The sequence below is a fragment of the Mastigoproctus giganteus genome, chromosome 7 (assembly GCF_048544385.1).
Source record: "Mastigoproctus giganteus isolate SK-2022 chromosome 7, ASM4854438v1, whole genome shotgun sequence".
NCBI lineage: Eukaryota > Metazoa > Arthropoda > Arachnida > Uropygi > Thelyphonidae > Mastigoproctus > Mastigoproctus giganteus.
The window spans coordinates 113,312,758-113,334,650 of NC_143581.1; the positions used below are offsets into that span (position 1 = coordinate 113,312,758).

The 21,893-nt window shown below is 38.5% G+C and overlaps 1 protein-coding gene across 2 annotated transcripts in view; it reads right to left on the reverse strand.

Moving 5' to 3' along the window:
* Window positions 1-21,893, reverse strand: part of LOC150083157 (WD repeat domain phosphoinositide-interacting protein 2-like) — a 387,374-nt gene that overhangs the window by 13,165 nt on the left and 352,316 nt on the right. For both annotated transcript variants that reach the window (XM_090377860.1, XM_090377861.1), the window contains exon 11: window positions 15,135-15,188. In XM_090377860.1, the coding sequence (XP_090233986.1) occupies window positions 15,135-15,188 (54 nt within the window). The remainder of the gene's footprint in view (window positions 1-15,134; window positions 15,189-21,893) is intronic.

The window sequence follows — 21,893 nt, forward strand, 5'->3', positions numbered from 1 at the left end:
TCCGTATAGGCAATTGTTAAATGAAAGAGAAAAAGAGCATAAACAATCAACTTTAGACTCGTATTTTAAAATGTGGTTTCACTTTGTATGTAAGTTGACTGTTTATTTAATAAAACTTTTCTTTGTTCGAAAAAAAAGCTTTTCATTTTCTTTACGTAGGAATGTATCCCTATTCTGGCCATAGTATTTTTACCTCTGAAAACGAAGTTTCGCTTAACGAAGTAATTTCGTGGAACACATCCTATTCGTTATTCGAGGTATGCCTGTACTGTAACATGCACGATTCATTTTAATAAACTTATGATTTGTATATTAACTCTGCTTCAGTCTAAGCATTTGAGTCCATTTCAACAATCATCAACTATTTTAAACGGATCGAATTTCAACATCATAGAAGTCCACACAAACACATTCTTTTGTGGCTTAATAATGCTCCTAAAGAACTTATGGGAAAGGGTAAGAATGCAACGATAGCTATGATAAATCAGCTCATGTACATTTCTATTAGCCGACCGGGCTAGCCAGGTGGGTAAAGTGCCTGCCTGGCAACCCAAAGGTTGTGGGTTCGAATCCTACCTCGGGCTTGGATCAGAGTAAAATGCAAAAAATAACTTTGGGAGGTGCATTATGGCCACAGAAACTGATGTGCCAACAACTAACAAAAAAAAAAAAAAAAAAAAAAAACAACATTTCTATTGCAAAAGCCTCTGGTAATATTAATACAGAAACCCCCCACTATTCGCGGGGGTTACATTCCAGAGAAATCCCACGAAAACCGAAAACGCAAATACTGAGTTATGGCTCCCATAGTAATAAAGGGGTTCCATTCCAAAGTATGAAATATATAAGAAAAACTAGTCTAAAATTTTGTCTATGTATGTATTATATGTACCTTCATATTATTAATATGTACATAGTGAAACGCAAGCATGTGGCATCGAAATGAAAATAAGAAACAATTTAATATTAAATGTAATATTTATTAGAAATTTCAAACAAATCTTTCAAACCAGTGCCTTTGCTAGCAAAAAAACTTATCCCGCCAGTGCTATCACCAGTTTCGCTAAAGTGTTGATAAAGGAGTTTTGCCTTTTCACGAATGATGAGTGAACTTAATGGAATTTTATTTTGAGTTCGGTCTTCTCTCCACAGATTTAAAGCTTTTTCCATTTTTTCTAATTTAACATCACGAGTTACAGAGCAAATTTTTGAAGCAATTAGCGCGTTTTCACAGACACTACGGCGGATTTTTTCTTCCGATTTCTTGATTGATCGTACCGTTGACTCATTGATTTTATGTTTTGCCACTGAGGAGACACTTTCATCATTAGAAATTTTGTCTAATAACTCAATTTTATTCGCTAATGTCATCACCTTCTTTGATCTTTTCACATTTCCCTTGTTATTCGTAGCCATATTTTTGTAGGGGTTAGAAAGAACTTGTCCACAATAAAGTCACTTTCTTCCGTTAACACACTTGAAAAAGTCTGTTTTACACCACAAAACGGTAGATTTATCACTTTTGTAAGCATATCAATTTATAAATTGATAAATTTATTCAATTTATAAGTGCATAAATTAAAAGCAAACGACAAAACCTTCCATGACAAGTGCATAACACATACTGAACAAGGATTAGCGAGAAACATCCACGCCGGAATTTTGTCACCCCTCTCCCCCCCACCCACTGAGCGCTGTTTTGCCTGGGAAAGATAATTTTAGCCACACCCATGTTTTTTTATGGCGTAAAATGTTCACTGCGCTTTAAAATTCACATTTTTTAGGTTTCATTTTATATTAAATAAGCGACCGCGAATACAGATATGGCGAATAGCGGGCGTTTACTGTATACTATTACTTGTTAGAAAAGGATCCACACTACTGACAAACAGGTTTTTCATTTTGAAGCTCCATTTATGCCATCATGACCTACAATGATTTTAATTTCCATACCAAAAGCAGACACTCGACGAGTCAAAGATATTGCTGAATACAAGAAATTGTGGAATAACCTAGAGGACAACGAATATAATAGCATCAATAGCTTCTTTAAAGAAGCTCGCATTCATTTGGAATCTTATTACATCGATTTACTTCGAGCTGGTATTACTTGGCCAAAAGTCTTTCTGAAATGAGAACCTCATTAAAAATGGCATAACCCCTTCAATCCTTCGGTGTTTAGTATTTTAAAGTCATGCATATTCAATTCATCACAGAAGAATATTCTTGTTCTGCTTATGTCACTGAATATGTGAACAAAACCAATCAAGGGATTAACAATTTACAATGTAAAATTATTGAAATTATGAACGAATATCCTGTGTTTGACAGCTTTGAAATTACAAGTCAAGAGGCTGATTCATATTTACTTCGTCAACCGATGTCTGAGAGTTCAATTGTTGTAACTTATATATCTACCGTGGTCTATTGAGCAACAGCATAATAGAAAATGGAAGGAAGAAATGGAATGAGAAAACATAGGTGACGACTCTACCTACATTTGGAAAGAGTACTGGTTTGATAAATATGAGAAAAGACCTCCAGAATTAGAAAATGTTACTTTAGCTTATTTTTTTTGCCAATATACTTGAGCCTCAGTATCAACTTCGTCAATATCCAAGAATATTTCAATATCGAAATTATGATATGGCCAAAGACTTGTATGAATGTAAACGAGAGATGATTACTCTTCATTTACCTTTTCGAAGTGAAGAGGAAATACTTTTCGAAATGAAATTCCTCATTTCAGAAAAATGTGCAATGAAATATGCCATACTGACAACAAAGGCACATGATGCAAGAAAGCAAGCTTATATAGCATCAGCCAAAAAAAAAAAAAAAAAAAAAAACCACCTCATTTCATCCATCCACTCGCTCCAAGTGCTTGTCTAGTTCTGCCTTGAATCTATTTAAACAATCAACCACCTGCTGGCTAAAGGCAAACTTCTACACATCTATCCTACAACTGTCTTTCCTCAATTTGAATTAATGTCCTCTCAGGCAATTATTCTGAGCAAGAGGAAGAATCCCATTAGCATTGAGATGAACAGACAGTGAAATGAATTCTGATCTTTGACTGGCAAATCTAAATCAGCTTGGTGCAATGCCAAACAATCAGTTTTGGAATTTAATCTGAAAAGCTAATTTAAAACAGGAAGTTCATTGCATGTCATTTAAATTTTACTTCAATCTAATCCAAATATTCTTTACTGGCCCTGCTTGCTATGACAAGACTTTTGTAATTAGAATATTGATGGAAGTTTATAATCATTTGAGTAGCTCCAGTAATTTCTGTAATGCTTATATAACTTGTGCTTCTACTGGAAAAGCTGCTATAGTTATTAATGGTACTACCGTGCAAACTGCAATGAAAATTTCGATATCAAAGAATTTACATCTGTCTTATGAAGTTGCTCCACAATATCATGTGTTTCAATTATCAACAAAGTTAGTATGATTGGAACTGAACTTTTATTTCAGATAGATGTTTGCCTGCGACAAATTATAGGCTGAGCAGATCATAATTTTGGTGGATTTGACATTTTTTTTATTAGTTATTGTGACAGTTGTCTCCCATACAAGCAGTTCTATTTATAAAGAGATTAAGCAATGCTTCGCAGGCCCCAATCTTTCGTGTTGGTTACAATATTATGAACTCAACGAAGTGGTGAGACAGTCGCATTCAAAATTCTCCAGAGTGTTGACTAAAATCAGAAACAGTGTTCAGTTAACCAATGACGAACAGAAACTTATTGAGTTGAGGTTTGAGAGCAAAGAAGAAGTGGCCCATTTGTGTTCTGATGGTGTTCATTTATATTTTAAAAATAAATCTGTGAACGATTATATAACAATTCCATGTTAAATTCGTCTTCAGAAACTTATGTTGATTGCTCAGGACATATTTGTCGGGTGCAGAACATGAGGCCAGTGTGACATAAACTTCATAAAATGGTAGTATTAGACACAGGTAGATTACCGTAGGAAGTTCCTTTACCTATTGGCAAACCATACTTGATAACCACTAATACTGATGTGTCCAATGGTCTGGCTAACGGAGCTTTAGGAAAACTGGCACATATCGAATGTAACGAAGAGATTAATTATATTAAACTTCTTTGGTTGAAATTTCCAGTATCACCTGCTGTGTGTCAACTTGCTAGAATGAAGGCTCATTCGTTTGCTATGGCTGAGAAATTGATTTAGAAGCTGTACCAATCGCAAGAAGAAGTGTGAGCATTTCATTCAATAAGAACAGAGCGACCTTGGCTAAAAAAAATCATTTTCCGCTAATACTAGCTTGTGCTATTACCATCCATAAATGTCAGGGAGGTACTTTCGATTCTGTAGTTTATGAATATGAGAAATGTCACAAACAACAACAGTTTATGTTGCATTATCTTGAGTTACCAATATCAATGATCTTTATGTTACTCTTGCAAATGGAGAAAGGAAATTTTTATCATGGACTGAGAAATGCCACGTCCACTATTGCACGCATTATAGCCAAAGTAGCTTATGCGCCACAAAACTCCCATATCAACCACTATTGCACTTCAAGTTGAAATTACCAGGTTGTCGAGTAATCCGCTACTTATCATGCAAGATACTTTATTCGAGTTCATCGGTAAACGACAAGATCTTGCCATTCTAACTGTAAATTGTCAAAGTTTACGTGCTCACAGTGACGATCTCACTGATGCAGTCACCCAACAATCCAACTTACTACTACTTTCTGAAATGTGGCTAAATAATAATAAATAAGTAAGCATACCTAACTTCCATTGTGTCATTCAATTCAAACGAGATCAACAAGCTGGTGGTGTAGCAGTTTATCATAAGAGAGAAAATCGTACTTGTGTTGTTACTTCTTATATGGAAGTGACTTGCTGAAAACTGTTGGAAAATCAGTGAGTGTTTCACCTGATGGAGACATTTGTGTGGCTGGATGCCTTCTTCTTAATGGTCAATCAATATTATCAGTAGTCATTTACATTTCACCGAACTAAAAGATCAAACAGATCAGTCAATTTATCCATTTTGATTTACTTCCTTACACGATTAAAGGAGCTGCACTGCTACAACAATTCTTCCCACAAATAATGCGACCAAATACCAACGACCTGGTGGAGATTTCAACTTTACTTTTGCAGATCCTCAATCCAAACCTTTGATTGATTTGTTAGAAATTAAATTTGGACTAATATTAAATACTTCTAGATCTGCATCGGCTACTTATCATGGAACTATAATTGATGCTGTGTTTCAAAGACAGTCTTTACAATCTCAAGTGTGTGTATCATATTTTAGCTATCACAAATCCATTGTAAGTAAATTACCTATTGAACATGTATTGCAACCTCAAATTGATGAAACTGTCGAAAAAAAATAAATGGTTTAAAATGTTATAAACATGCTCGGATTCTTTTCATTCCTAAAACCCTTTAACCTTGTCCCAGCCAAGGATGTTTTCATAAAATAAAACATCTTTTGTACGTACAGGGCACACACATACTGCTTATTTTTTTCATAAAATGATCAATAATCAAAATAAGTGATTATATATAAATTTGTTGATACTGAACACTTAATTTTGGTAGTTTCTGTACTTAATTATATTGAACAACAATCAATGATAGAATTTTTATAATCGATTATATTCAAAGAATTAGATAAACAAAAAATAGGCCGTAGTACTATTTGAGCCCGAGTGGGGAAAATACCTAAAAATAGCATTTTTCCCACTCGGGCATTTCTCTCACTCATACACAATGCTCGTCGTGTTCATTTATATTAATAACTTAAGTTATTAAGTCATATGGTTATATTAATAACTTAATATAACCATATGATAGATTGATTATTTTCATAATAATCGTAATCATATGCAAATTAATATTTAGCCTAACCTAATTAGAATATAATCAATTGTCCCTCACTGCATATGGGTAGCAGTAATTCCAGAACAAAATATCAACTGTGTAGTCCCACAATAAGAGGTAGAGGAGAATGAAAAACTTCGAGGGTAACTGAAACAGTAGACATGGAGTTCTCTGAGCAGTGCAGATGGGCATGTAGGGCATCTCATGGGGTTTTGTCAATAATATATAAGAATTTTTCCGGCCGGCAAGGAAAATAAGGTGATTATCCCATTGTATAAGGAGTGGCTATACTATATCTTGATTGATGCATAAGAATCTGAAAGCTTCATTTTGGTGTGGAATTTTTTAGCAAAGTGGAAGAGAAGGGTAACAAGATTAGTGAGGGAATAAAAGGGTGCTCTTACCAAGACGTGCTTCAATTCTGCAAATTGCAGCACATCTAGGCGGTAGATGACTCTCATCAACCAGTACAATACCACCACTTTGCTTATTGGAGGTTTGAAGTGGTGGAACCCATGTTTAGTCTCCAGAGCTAAGTTCAAGTCAACCCTTCTCCATCTCTTCCATCATGCAGTATGACAGATGACTTTTGAGGTTATGATGACACCATGGCGAGATCCAATCTTCCTTATATTTCAAGGGTACAGCTCTGAAACAGTGCTCGCAGGCTCGCCACTAGTTAGTACACCAGACCGAACCTATTGGTAACTCTTTAGGAGGCTATTGGATCAGCTAGTGTATAATCGTGCTACCTCTATTCTGGCAGATAGTCACTGGAGGGAGTCCGAGTAGTGTGTATGCGGGGGCATTGTCGAGGCCGCATTATAATGTTATTATGTCAAGGATCTGGGTATATTCTTACCATGTGTATAACCTATCCAAAAATTTCATTACTATATACAGGAAGTCCCTCCCCCCCACTTTTTTTTAATATTGAATACACCATGAATTGTCAAACTAATAGAGTAAGCTTATCTGCGAAAAGAACTAAACCTCCCAAACACTTCCTAGTTCATTTCACGAATATATGTGGTCTCAATTCTAATCTCAAAATCCAACAATGTCCTTTTCCACTGGCAGTCTGCCAAACCCCATGTACTTTTTTTGACAGAATCTCAGTTACTGGTTGATTCAACTACTGCTCATCTCAGTTGCCCAAATTATTTGCTGTACAATTCCTTTTGCCTTAAAGCTGGTACTTGTGCATATGTCCATTCCAAAATTCATTTTCAGAGACTTGGTAATTTGGAATCTCTTCTTTTCGATCTTCTCTGGCTTAAAATCTCTCTACCTCATTGTGTAAAATTCATCTGTTGTCTCTACCATTCTCCCAACTCCACTAACCACTTGGAGCTCTTTGACTGTCTCTCTTTGCAACTTGACTTTCTCCAGTCCAACTTTCCTAACGGTGAGGTACTTTTTCTCGGTGATTTTAATGTTCACAACTCCAGCTGGCTTCCTTTTTCTAGTCACACCGACCCAGCAGGTCGAGATGCTGAGGCTTTTGCAATTACTAATGACCTAGCACAGATTGTTCATTTACCTACAAGAATACCACACAATCGTAACCACAGAGCCGACACACTTGATCTTTTTCTCACAAACAACCCTTCTGAGTACGTGGTCGAAGTGAGTGGTCCTCTAGGAACCTCAGATCATGACTTGGTGATTGTCTCTTCTCCAATGAAGCCTCTATCTCATGGCTATTCCCAACCTCATATTGTTTGGCATTACAGAAATGCAAAATGGGTGACCTGCGAGATTTCTTTTTTTCTCTTCCTTGGTCGGATTACTGTTCCAAACTTCTGATGTCAACGTTTGCTCAGATCCTGTCAGTGAAATTATTCTTGTAGGAATGGAATCCTTTATTCTACACACCACTTTAAAATCTTGTCCTTTATCTAAACCTTGGTTCCAATTCTTCAGTTTCATGTTCTGCCTACACCAAAGCTCGCAACAATTGTAAAGCAGTTATTATGGTTCTACTGTTGATGATCCTGCTCAGGTAGCTAACAAACTAAATGAATATTTTCATCGACATTCACACATGAGGAGTTATTCAGCGAGGGGAATGCCAGAGGTGCATTCAACTCTGGCAGTAAGCGAGATAATCTTGTAATAACTGAGAGTAAAGTGGAGAAGAAATTGTTGAAGATAAACACAAGAAAGGCACCTGGGGTGGATGGGATCTATCCAGTTATATTAAAGGAGTCAGCAAAGGAAGTAAGCAAACCCTTAGCCATAATTATGAGAGCTTCCTTGGACTCAGGGGAAGTACCCATGGACTGGAGATGTGCAAATGTCACCCCAATTCACAAAGGAGGATCAAAGGCTGCCACAAGTAATTATAGACCTGGGAGTTTAACTTCTGTTCCAGAAAAATTAATGGAAGCACTGGTTAAAGAAGCACTGCAGGATTATCTAGACAAGACTTCAGTTATAGCTCGGACAGAGCATGGTTTTGTTAAGAGGGTGTCTTGCCTGACCAATCTGATTGGATACTATGAGGCAGTCACAAAAGAACTGGATGCAGGGAAAAACTTTGATATTATATATTTGGATCTTAGAAAGGCTTTTGATACTGTTGCAACAAATTGAAGCAGTGTGGCATTGGAGTCAAATTGCTGCTATGGATAAAGGGATCGTTGAGGGGGAGAAGACAGAGTGGTAATCAATGGACACTGCTCATCGTGGACTAATGATATTAGTGGAGTCCCTCAGGGTTCACTGTTGGGTCCATTATTGTTTTCTGTATTTATAATTAATATTGATGATGGTATATCAAGCTTATTGTCCAAGTTTGCAGATGATACAAAGGTTGGCAGGATTGTTAAGGACACTACTGTTGCTACGCTGCTGCAACAGGATCTGGAAAGGTTGAGCAGACGGGCTGAGAGGTGGCAAATGAAGTTTAACATTGACAAATGTAAAGTACTAAAGTACTACATATGGGAAACAGCAACCCCAGAGCAATGTATCAACTCTGTACTACACTGACAGTGGTAGACAATGAAAAGGACCTGGAGGTAATTGTGCAGGCACATATGAAGTTTTCTGAGCAGTACAGACAGTCTGCAAAAGTAGCTCATGGTGTCTTGCAGTGACATACAAGAATTTTTCTAGCAGGGATAAGGAGGTGATTATTCCCTTGTATAAGGCAATGGTCAGGCCACACCTAGAGTACTGTATACAGGTCTGGAGGCCTCATTTCAAGAAGGATGTAGAGCTGCTGGAACGAGTACAGAGAAGGGCAACAAGATTAGTGAATGGAACAAAGGGTTTCTCTTACAAAGAAAGGCTTAGGTTTTGCAAATTACAGTGTCTGGAGACTAGGCACCGGTGAGGTAATCTGATAGAGGTGTATAAAGCCTTGAATGGCTTGAACATGCTCAATGCTGATGGGATTCTTCCTCTTGCTCAGAATAATCACCTGAGAGGGTATAAATTCAAATTGAGGAAAGACAGATGTAGGATGGATGTGCGGAAATTTGCCTTTAGCCAGTGGGTAGTTGGTTGGTGGAACAGACTTCTATCCCTTGTTGTGGAAGTTGATAGCCTAAATAAATTTAAGGCTCAGCTAGACAAGTATTTCGAATGAACGGAGGGGTGAAGTGGAAGCTTTTTTTTTTTTTTTGGCTGATGCTGCATATGCTTGCTTTCTTGCATCATATGCCTCTACTAATGCTAATTAATCAGTCCAAAGTAGATTTTGAACAGGCTAAGAGTACAAAACTTGCTTCTTGCCCTAATGGTAGCAGAGCATCAGGTCTCCTCCCAAAGCTATTGGAAGCAACTTTTGCCCATCCCTGCTCCCACCTCTCTCAAAACCAGATGGTTCTGTTGTCACTTCGGCTATGGATAAAGCTGACCTGCTAGCATCCAATTTTTCTTCCAACTCATGTATTAATGATCTTGGTAAAACACCTCCCACCATTCCCAACATGCTCCATTCAATGCCTCCTCTGATCTTCTGTCAAAAGGATCTCAGAAGGATTTTGATGAATCTTGATGCTAAGAAAGCTTCAGGTCCTGATGGTATTTCTCCCCTAGTTCTGAAAACCTGTGCTCCAGATCTTACTCCTGTTCTTTGCCACCTTTTTTTACTTTCTTATTCCAAAGGTGTTTTTCCTTCTGCTTGGAAATTTGCTCATATCCAGCCAGTTCCTAAAAAGGGTGACAAATCCCTCCCATCCAATTATCTTCCCATTGCAATTACTTCTACTCTTTCTAAACTAATAGAGAAATCAATTAACCGCCAACTCTTAAACTACATAGAAACCTTCCATCTGATCAATGATCGCCAGTATGGATTCCGTCAGTTTCGATCCACTGGTGATATTCTGGCTTATATTACCCATTTATGGACTAATTCAATGGAAAAGTTTGGTGAAACGTTAGCAGTTGCTCTTGACATCTCAAAGGCTTTTGATCATGTTGGGCATAAAGGTCTGCTAAACAAGCTTCTATCTTATGGTTTGCCAACTGTGTTTTGTAATTGGTTATCCAGTTTTCTCTCTGATCGCTCACTGATGGTAGATGACTCTGTCTTCTAACTTCTCCACTAATGCTGGTGTCACCCAAGGTTCAGTTCTTTCCCCCATTCTTTTCCTCTTGTATATTAATGACTTTCTTCCATTGACTGGAAATCCTATCCATAGTTTTGCCGATGATAGCACATTGCATTCCACTTTCTTATTTGAGAAACCTTTGAGAAAGCTGCTCAATCAGCTTCAACTTCTCGAATATCTGCTACTATTTACTTAAATGCCGATCTCCATTGAATTCTCCACTGGGACATAGACAACTTAGTTGATTTCAATCCTTCTAAAACTCAGTCTTGTCTTATATCTTGCAAAAAGGATTCTTCTGCTCCTATGCTTATCTTTGGTGACAATTCGATTTCTAGGCAAAATGATATCTCTCTTTTGGGGATTACCCTGACTTCTAATTTCTCTTGGCACAAGCACATTACAAATATTGCTTCGTCTGCATCTAAAAAATTTGGTTTTCTCTTTGCACTACCATGGAATATTTTTTCCACATTTTGGTCAGTGCCCCCAAAACCTCTCTCAGACTTCTAGGTTCCATTCAGAAGAGGGCAGTTAGGGTAATTAATGACTCATGTCTAACAGAGTCTCTCCGATCTCTGTCTCATAGACGTACTGATTCTGCTGCTTCCATGATTCTGATTCTGCTGCTTCTATAGATACTTCCATGGGCCATGGAAGTATCTATAGAAATATAGATACTTCTCTCTTTCAAAACAGTCCGAACACGTGCTGCCACCAGGCAACAACTTCAAACTCGCAGAACCAACTTTTAACCTTCCTCGTTTATTCATTCAACTGCAATTTTCTGGAACAGCCTTCCTTCATACTTATTTCCTGAAAATTAGTCTACAGAAGTTCAAGTCTAATGTTAACAAATATCTTCTTTTATCTTCTGAACCTACAACTCAAGCACGGTACTAAGTACTATAGGTTCCAATATTTCTTGTGTTTGGGGTTTTCATTAAAAAAAAAAATTTGGAGACTGCACTTGTGAAGAGACTGATGTGTTTAAGGCTTTGAATAGATTTTGTAAGCTCAATTCCAATGGAATCCTTCTCTTGCTCAGACTACACTGAGGAGCCATAAATTCATAGAGGAAGGACGGCTCCAGAATAGATGTGAGTAAACTTGCCTTCAGTCAGAGGGCGTTTGAGTGTTTGATGAAACTGCCATCCGGTGTTCTAGAAGTTGTCAGCTTGAATAATTTCAATGAAAAACGGGTACTACACTCAGAGAGGTGGAGAATGAAAAAGACCTGGGGGTAATTGTGCAATCGGATATGAAGTTCTCTGAGTAGTGCAAAAGGGCTACCAGAATAGGTCATGGAGTTTTGTCATGACCTATTCCGGCAGCCAGAATAGCAGGATAATCATATCCTAGCAGAGACAAGGATATGATTATCCCTTTGGCCTGACCAAGGCAATGGTCAGGCCAAACCTTGAGTACTGCATACAGGTCTGGAAGCCTTATTTTAGGAAAGATGAAGAGTTGCTAGAACAAGTACAGAGAAGAGCAACAAGATTGGTGAGAGGAACAAAGGGGTTCACTTACCAGCAGAGGCTTAATTTCTGTAAGTTGCAGCATCAAGAGACTAGGCAAGGTGATCTGACTGAGGTGTACAAGGCCTTGTAATTGTTTGAGCAGGTTCAATGCTGATGGCATACTTCCACTTGCCCAGATTAAGAACCTGAGGGGGCATAGATTCAAATTGAGGAAAGACACTTGTAGAATAGATGTGTGGAAGTTTGCCTTTAGCCAGGTGGTTGATTGCTAGAACAGACTTTCATCTGTCATGGAAGTAGACAATAAATTTAAGGCTGAACTAGACAAACAGTTGGAGTGATCCGATGGGTGAAATGGGAAGGGTTTTTTTTTTTTTTTTCCTTTTGGCTGATGCGCTATAAGCTTGCTTTATTGCATCATATGCCTCAACTAATGCTAATTAGAGGTTGTGGAAAAGTGATATATAATTTTTTTTATTTTTTTGGCCGATGCTTGCTTACTTGTTTGCTACTAATAATAATAAAGTATAGTTTGCAGTACTTTAAAATTTGATCTGTATGTCATTACTTTTGCTATCCCTATAGTTTTGGTAACAATAGTATACTTCACTGTTACTGTGATTTTTACTTCAGCATTCGTAAAGGCACATCATGCAAGAAAGCAAGCTTATATAGCATGAGCCAAAAAAAAATCTTTCACCCATCCACTCACTTCAAATGTTTGCCTTGAATCTATTTAAGCTATCAACTTCTACAACAACAACAGATAGAAGTTTGTTCCAGAATCAACCACACGCTGGCCAAAGGCAAACTTCTGCACATATATTCTACAACTGTCTTTCCTCAATTTGAATTTATGCCTTCTCAGGCAATTATTCTGAGCAAGAGGAAGAATCCCATCAGCATTGAGCATGCTCAAACCATTCAAGGTTTTATACACCTCAATCAGATCATCTCGCAGGTGCCTAGTCCCTAGACACTGTAATTTGCAAAACTTAAGCCTTTCTTCATAAGAGCAACCCTTTGTTCCATTCACTAACCTTGTTGCCCTTCTCTGCACTCGCTCCAGCAGCTCTAAATTCTCCCTAAAATGAGGCCTCCAGACCTGCATACAGTACTCAAGGTGTGGCCTGACCATTGCCTTATACAAGGGGATAATCACCTCCTTATCCCTGATAGAATAATTCCTGTATATCATTGACAAGACACCATGAGCTACTCTTGCACACCGTCTACACTGCTCAGAAAACTTCATATCTGCCTGCACAATTACTCCCAGGCCCTTTTCATTCTCTACTGTCAGTGTAGTACCACACAGTTGATACGTTACTGTGGGGTTTCTGCTTCTGATATGCAATACTTTACATTTGTCAATGTTAAACTTCAGTTGCCACCTCTCAGCCCATCTACTCAACTTTTCTAGATCCTGATGCAGCAGTGTACTGTCATTGGTGTCATTAACAACCCTGCCGACCTTTGTATCATCTGCAAACTTAGAGATTAAGCCCAATATACCATCATCATTCATAAATACAGAAAACAACAATGGACCCAACACTGAACTCTGAGGGACTCCACTAATAACATTAGTCCACGAAGAGCAGTATCCATTGATTACCACTCTGTCTTCTCCCACTCAACCATCCCTTTATCCATAGCAGCAATTTGTCCAAAATATCAACCAATTTGTATAGCAGTCTTACATGTGCAACAGTATCTAAAGCCTTTATAAGATCCAAATATATGATATCAAAGTTATTCCCTGCATCCAGTTTATTTGTGACCACATCATAGTATCCAATAAAATTGTCAGACAAGACTTCCTCTTAACTAAACCATGCTGTGTCTGAGTTATAACTGAAGTCTTGTCTAGATGATCCTGCAGTGCTTCTTTAACCAATGCCTCCATTAATTTCCTTGTAACAGAAGTTAAACTAACAGGTCTGTAATTACTTGTGTCATCCTTTGATCATCCTTTGTGCATTGGGTTCAGATCTGCACATCTCCAGTCCATGGGTACCTCCCCTCAGTCCAAGGAAGCTCTCATAATTATGGCTAAGGGATTCCCTACTTCCTTTCTGTCTCCATTAATATAACTGGATAGATCCCATCGATCCCAGGCGCCTTTCTTATGTTTTCTTAGACACCACTAGGTATCTTCAACAATTCTCCTCCACTTTGCTCTCAGTTATTACAAAATCAGCTATCTCACTTGTATGTTTACTAGCCCTGCTAAATTAATATTTTAAAAATTAGGCAAAGATAATTACGAATTTTTCTAAACGCACTTTCTGTCATAAGCTTTTGTACTCTGAAATTCTTGCCGACTTTCTTGAACCAGAAGTACAAGCCATTTATATTGTCCATTAATATTTACTGACATGTAAGTTAGTGCACGTTCATCATTTCGACACGCAGCCAGCTACTAAGTAACTAGAAATTGGAATCATTAAGTACGAGTTACCATGATATTGCACTGCCTCGAATAAGTAACATTTAACATTTCACTACTGTGACTTATTCTCGGCAGATACCACCACCCAGACAGCACCGTTTCGGAGCTTGTTGGCTCCTCATCAGTGGGTGTTAGGTGCCCTGGTGATGTAATGATGACAACCCAGTTGCAAAGTATAACTCCCCAATATGAGAGATGCCTCAGGTTTCCAATACCAATTTCTAGTTACTTATTAGCTGGCTGCACATAGAAATGATGCACCTGCACTAACTATTTCACAACCTGAGGCTTATAGCCCTAAAGTGCTTTATGATCTTAATTACTTGCACACCACTAGACCTCTCTCATATTGTGGAACTATACTTTGCAACTTGGTTGTAAACATTGCATCACCAGGGTTCCTGCCCACCCACGGATGAGGAGCCAACAAGCTCCGAAACAGTGCTGTCTGGGTGGTGGTATCCACCAAGAATAAGTAACAGTAGTCCTTTCCATTGGTGAAGCATTGCTTATTCGAGGTAGTGCAAAATCATGGTAACTTGTTGTTAAGGTATGAGATGTACTAAATGATGCCAATTCCTAGTTGCTTAGTAGCTGTAGAAATGATGCACTTGCACTAACTTACACAACAGTTAACTGTTTCACAAACTAAGGCTTATAGCCCTAAAGTGCTTTATGACCATTAATATTTATTATTTTACGGTATCTATGAAATCAAAGTATTTGATTTTCTATTGATAATACATACCCATTAAAGAGCACGTCTCAACTCCTCGCACAATCGCAGCATAACTTGTGGAACCTACGAAAAATTGCACAGAGCGATCACTCAAGTGAAAAATAAGTCAGTTCATTATTATTTTAAGAAATATTACAAGTGACACCCACTTAATGTGTGAAATGCATTCCTACTACTCTGCATTAATTGAAAATCCACATTCATTGGGGGGGGGGGGATACGGGTTTTTTTGGTCTCTTGTGAAACTATTTTGTGCAACATTTCAAATAAATGTATAATATTACTATATTTTGTAATATAGTAATATTACACATATATCCTTACTATTAAAGAAACAAATTCATGAAAACCTTATACAATGTGTATATATATAGTAACCACTCAACATTATACATATATGTACTGGAATGTTTTTGGTTTATGCCAAATTTATTTATAGCACTTAAATAAACAGATGCAATTTCATTTTACAGCACTCACTGATGAAAAGTGATTGCTATGTTCTTCCATCAAATTCATACACTGATTGTGTAATGAAAGGGCTTCTTCAATCACTTTGAGAGGAAAAATACTTACACTAGCAGGTACAGACTTTTTTCAAGAGCAACTTGATATAATTCCTATAATTCATTGTCATCTGCTCTGACTTTCTTGATTCCTTTTATAGTTATCATAAAGCAAATGTCTTCGGCCATTATGGGTAGTTCACTTTCAATTCTATGAAAGTCCTGTACTACTTCAGGGCACAGTCACTGCCAATGCATCCTTCATACGGCACCTCCGTAGCCAGGTGGGCAGGAGCAGCAGTGCGTAGCACACGCTTCTTGATTAGACCGGGGTTGGAGCCCGTGACCACCAAATATGGAAAGGTCAGGGAATGACCACCGCATATCCCCGGAGCAATATGGCCAGAGCTAATGCTCCTAAAAACCAAATAACAACAACAGCATCCTTCATACAAGACAGAGAGACTTCATTACACATCTCAGTTGTAACTACCATCAAAGCTAAAGGGAAGGACTTTTGCTTTCGTAAAGTTGACGACACGGGTCTCAGAAAATTTTTAAATTCTGTACAGTGGGATCAATTGATGATGTTACCAACGTTGAATTTTAAATGGGAAGCCTTCAGGAACTTAATTCTGGAGACTACTAGGCTTTTCATTCAACTAAGAAATAGTGTTCCAGGTTTAGGCCTAAATGGATGTCAGATGAACTAATGAGGCTTGTGGCAGAGAATAAAAATGTATGGGATGCATATAAAATATCAGGTAACACAGAAGCCTATGGCAGATATAAACTAGTCTGTAATCAAGTCACAAAGGAGGTTAGGCAGATTACGAGAAATCCTTGGCAAAGGATGCAAAGAAAAACAACGAAGAGTTCTTTACTCTTGTAAACTCTAGAAGGAAAGGGATGAATCAGATTGGACCACTTAACATAGATGGGTTGACTACTGATGATCATGCTAGGGTAGCTGATGAGCTAAACGAGTATTTTGCATCTACATTCACACACGAGGAGTTATTCAATGAGGGGAGTGCCAGACGTTTATCAAACTCTAACAGAAAGCTAAGGGATTTTGTAATAACTGAGAGCAAAGTGGAGGAGAAATTGTTGAAGTTAAACATAAAAAAGGCACCTGGGGTGGATGGGATCTATCCAGTTATATTAAATGAGGCAGCAAACGAAATAAGCAAACCCTTAGCCATAATTATTAGAGCTTTTTGAGACTCAGGGAAAGTCGCCATGGAATGGGGATGTAAAAATGTATCCCCAATTCACAAAGACGGTTCAAAAGGTGACACAAGTAACTATAGACCAGTTAGTTTAACTTGTGTTCTGGGGAAAATAATGGAATCACTGGTTAAAGAAGCATTTCAGGATTATTTAGACAAGACAACAGTAATAGTTAAGACATAGCATGGGTTTGTTAAATGGAGGTCTTTGCTGACAAATTTCATTGGGTACTATGATGTGGTCACAAAGGAACTGAATGCCAAAAATAATTTTGATATCATATACTTGGATTTCAGGAAAGCTTTTGATACTGTTGCACATGGAAATCTGCTGTACAAATCGGAGAAGTATGGCATTAAGGGTAAGTTCCTACAATGGATAAAGGGATGGTTAAGTGGGAGACGACAGAGAGAGTGGTAATCAATGGACACTGCTCTTCGTGGACAAATGTTATTAGTGGAGTTCCCCAGTGTTCGATGTTGGGTCCCTTGTTGTTTTGTATATTTATTAATGATATTGATGAAAGTATATCAGGTTTAATGTCCAAGTTTGCAGATGATACAAAGGTTTGGCAGGATTGTTAATGACAGTAAAGACAGTATGCTTCTCCAAATGGATCTAGATAAGTTGGTGAAATGGGCTGAGAAGTGGCAGCTGAAGTTTAACATTGACAAATGCAAAGTACTGCATATGGGTAGCAATAACCAAAGAGAAACGTACCAACTGTGTGGTTCTACACTCAGGGAAGTGGAAAGTGAAAAAGACCTGGGGGTAATTATTATTATTATTAGCCATATGGTGCAAGGAAGCCTGAGGCTGATGCTAAACCAGCAAAAAAAAAAAAAAAAAGGGAAGAATGATGATATCCAGCTCAGAACCCTGGGTGTGCCAAGCCGATGCTCACCAGATGTGAGCCCTTGGGGGTACTTTTGCAGTCAAATATGAAGTTTGCTGAGCAGTGCAGACAGGCAGGTCATGGAGTCTTGTTAATGATATATAGGAATCTTGCTAGCAGGGACAGGGAAGTGATATCTGTTTTATATGGCAATGGTCAGGACACACCTAGAGTACTGTGTACAGGTCTGGAGGCCTCATTTTAGGAAGGACGTAGAGTTGCTAGGACGAGTACAAAGCAGGGCAACAAGATTGATGAGGGGAACAAAGGGATACTCTTACCAAGAAAGGCTTATGTTCTGCAAATTGCAGTGCCTGGAGAGTAGGCTCCTCCGAGTTGATCTGATTGAGGTGTATAAGGCCTTGAATGGGTTGAGCAGGCTCAATGCTGATGGGATTCTTCCTCTTGCTCAGATGATTAAGAACATGAGGGGGGCACAGATTCAAACTGAGGAAAGACAGTTGTAGAATCTGGGAGCTCCCATCTGGTTGGTATGGGCTTGGCATACCCAGGGTCATGAGATGGATATCATCATCTCTCTCTCTCTCTCTCTCTCTCTCTCTCTCTCTCTCTCTCTCTCTCTCTCTCTCTCTCAGGGTAACTTGGGAAATTTTTTTGGCTGGTGCAGCATAAGCCTCAGGCTTACTTGCACCACATGGCTAATAATAATAATAAATAATAGATGTGCGGAAATTTGCCTTTTGCCAGTGGGTAGCTGATTGGTGGAACAGACTTCCATCTTTTGTTGTGGAAGTTGATAGCCTAAATAAATTTAAGGCTGAGGTGGACAGGCATTTGGAACGAATGGAGGGGTGAAATGGGAGGGGTTTTTTTTTTTTTTTTTGGCTGATGCTGCATAAGCTTGCTTCTAGTATCATATGCCTCTACTATTGCTAATGCTGACAGATAATCTTGAATAAATCATTTTGCTTTTTAATTTTCTGAAATATATACTGCATTATAGCTAATCTGCATTGGTTATTTGACTGCAACAGTATCTTCAAATCTATAACAGAAAAAAAAATAAAAAAATTAATTTTCAACCTCGCTCTCTGATTCTATTTTACAAAATAAATACTGTATATGCCATTATATAAGCATATTAGGTGGTAACTTTCAGGCCACAACTTAATCTTTAGTAACAAAAAGCTTTATAACAAAAGCAAAAAATTCATCCTATCTTAATGACAATGATGAAAATCTTAATTTTATGTGTAAGAACAATTGATTTTTTTTTTTTTTTTTTGGTAGTTGTTGGCGCATAGGCTTCTGTGGCCATAATGCACCTCCCAAGGTTTTTTTGCAGTACTTTGATCCAAGCCCGAGGCAGGAATCGAACCCGCGACCTTTGGGTTGCCAGGCAGGCACTTTACCCACCCGGCTAGCCCGGTCGGCAAGAACAATTGAAAGTACATATTAACAAGCCGTTGATAAAACAATGTATTTTATTAGAGAAATATTTCCCAAATTGTATTCTGTGAAATCCTAGAGTTCTGTGGGCGCTTCCATAGCCAGGTGGGAAGGAGCAGCAGTGCGTAGCACACGCTTCTTGATTAGACCGGGGTTCGAGCCCGTCACCACCAAATACGGAGGATGCGGAAAGGTCAGGGAATGACCACCCCATATCCCAGAGCAATATGGCCTTAGTTTCTAATGCTCCTAAAAACCAAAATAACAACATAACAATAATAGAGTTCTATGCAGATACTGAAGTTAAATATTAATTTTACAGTGAACAGTGTGAGGTTCGCCGTGCAGTAAGTCTACCATCTGTATTTATGGAAACTGCCTGCATAAATTAAATATTAGCATTAGCATTAGTAGAGGCATATGATGCAAGAAAGCAAGCTTATTCAGCATCAGCCAAAAAAAAAAAAAAAACACACCACTCCCATTTCACCCCTCCGTTCATTCGAAATACCTGTCCAGTTGAGCCTTAAATTTGTTTAGGCTGTCAACTTCAACAACAAGTGATGGAAGTCGGTTCCACCAACCAACCACCTGCTGGCCAAAGGCAAATTTCCGCACATCTATCAGACATCTGTCCTTCCTCAATTTGAATTTATGCCCTCTGAGGTGATTATTCTGAGCAAGAGGAAGAATCCCATCGGCATTGAGCATGCTCAAACCATTCAAAGCCTTATACACCTCTATCAGATCATCTCGCCGGTGCCTAGTCTCCAGACTCTGTAATTTGCAAAACTTAAGCCTTTCTTTGTAAGAGCAACCCTTTGTTCCATTCACTAATCTTGTTGCCCTTCTCTGTACCCGTTCCAGCAGCTCTACATCCTTCTTGAAATGAGGCCTCCAGACCTGTATACAGTACTCAAGGTGTGGCCTGACCATTGCCTTATACAAGGGAATAATCACCTCCTTATCCCTGCTAGAAAAATTCCTGTATATCATTGACAAGACACCATGAGCTACTCTTGCAGCCCATCTGCACTGTCAGAGAACTTCATATCTGCCTGCACAATTACCCCCAGGTCCTTTTCATTCTCCACCACTGTCAGTGTAGTACCGCAGAGTTGATATGTTGATCTGGGGTTACTGTTTCCCATATGTAGTACTTTACATTTGTCAATGTTAAACTTCATTTGCCACCTCTCAGCCCATCTATTCAACCTTTCCAGATCCTGTTGCAGTAGCATAGCGTCAGTAGTGTCCTTAACAACCCTGCCAACCTTTGTATCATCTGCAAACTTGGACATTAAACTTGATATACCATCATCAATATCATTCATAAATACAGAAAACAACAACGGACCCAACACTGAACCCTGAGGAACTCCACTAATAACATTAGTTCACGTTGAGCAGTGTCCATTGATTACCACGCTCTGTCTTCTGCCACTCAACCATCCCTTTATCCATAGCAGCAATTTGCCTCCAATGCCACACTGCTCCAATCTGTGCAGCAGTCTTCCATGTGCAACAGTATCAAAAGCCTTTCTAAGATCCAAATATATAATATCAAAGTTATTCCATGCATCCAGTTCTTTTGTGACCAATCAAATTGGTCAGGCAAGACCTGCCCTTAACAAACCATGCTGCATCTGAGCTATAACTGAATTCTTGTCTAGATGATCCTGCAGTGCTTCTTTAACCAGTGCCTCCATTAATTTTCCTGGAACAGAAGTTAAACTAACAGGTCTATAATTACTTGTGCCAGCCTTTGATCCTCCTTTGTGAATTGGGGTTACATTTGCACATCTCCAGTCTATGGGTACCTCCCCTGAGTCCAAAGAAGCTCTCATAATAATGGCTAGGGGTTTGCTTACTTCCTTTGCTGCCTCCTTTAATATAACTGGATAGATCCCATCCACCCCAGATGCCTTTTTTATGTTTATCCTCAACAATCTCTCCTCCACTTTCCTTTCAGTTATTACAAAATCATCTATCTCACTGCCAATGTTTACTTTACCTACGTCATTCTCCTTCCTGAATAACTCCTCATGTGTGAATGTAGATGCAAAATACTTGTTTAGATTGTTAGCCACCTGAGCAGGATCCTCAACTGTTGAACCATCAATATCCAGTGGACCAATCTGATTCATCCCTTTCCTTCTTGAGTTTAAATAGGTAAAGAACTCTTTTCTGTTTTTCTTTGCCAAGGATTTTTCGTAGACTGCCTTTGCCTGCCTAATCTCCTTTGTGACTTGGTTACAGACCAACTTATATCTATCATAGGCTTCCATGTCACCGATTAATTTGTATGCATCCCATGCATTTTTCTTTTCTACCACATGTCTCATTAGTTCATCTGACAACCATTTAGGCCTGAACCTTGAACAATATTTCTTGGTTGGTATGTAAAGCCTGGTAGCTTCCAAGATTAGTTCCTTGAATGCTTCCCATTTTGAGTTTGCTGTTGGTAACATCATCACTTGGTCCCACTGTATAGAATTTAAATACTGTCTCAGACCATCATAGTTGCCTTTACGAAAACAAAAACCCTTCCCTTTACCTCTAATGGTAGTTACCTCCTTGAGTAAATCCCACTTCAACACACTGTGTTCACTGCCACCTAGTGGTTCATTTATTCGCAGATTCTTAATGCATGAAGAATCACTACTGATAATCAGATCAAGAGTACTGCTCCCTCTTATTGCCTCTCGAACATGCTGATGAAGA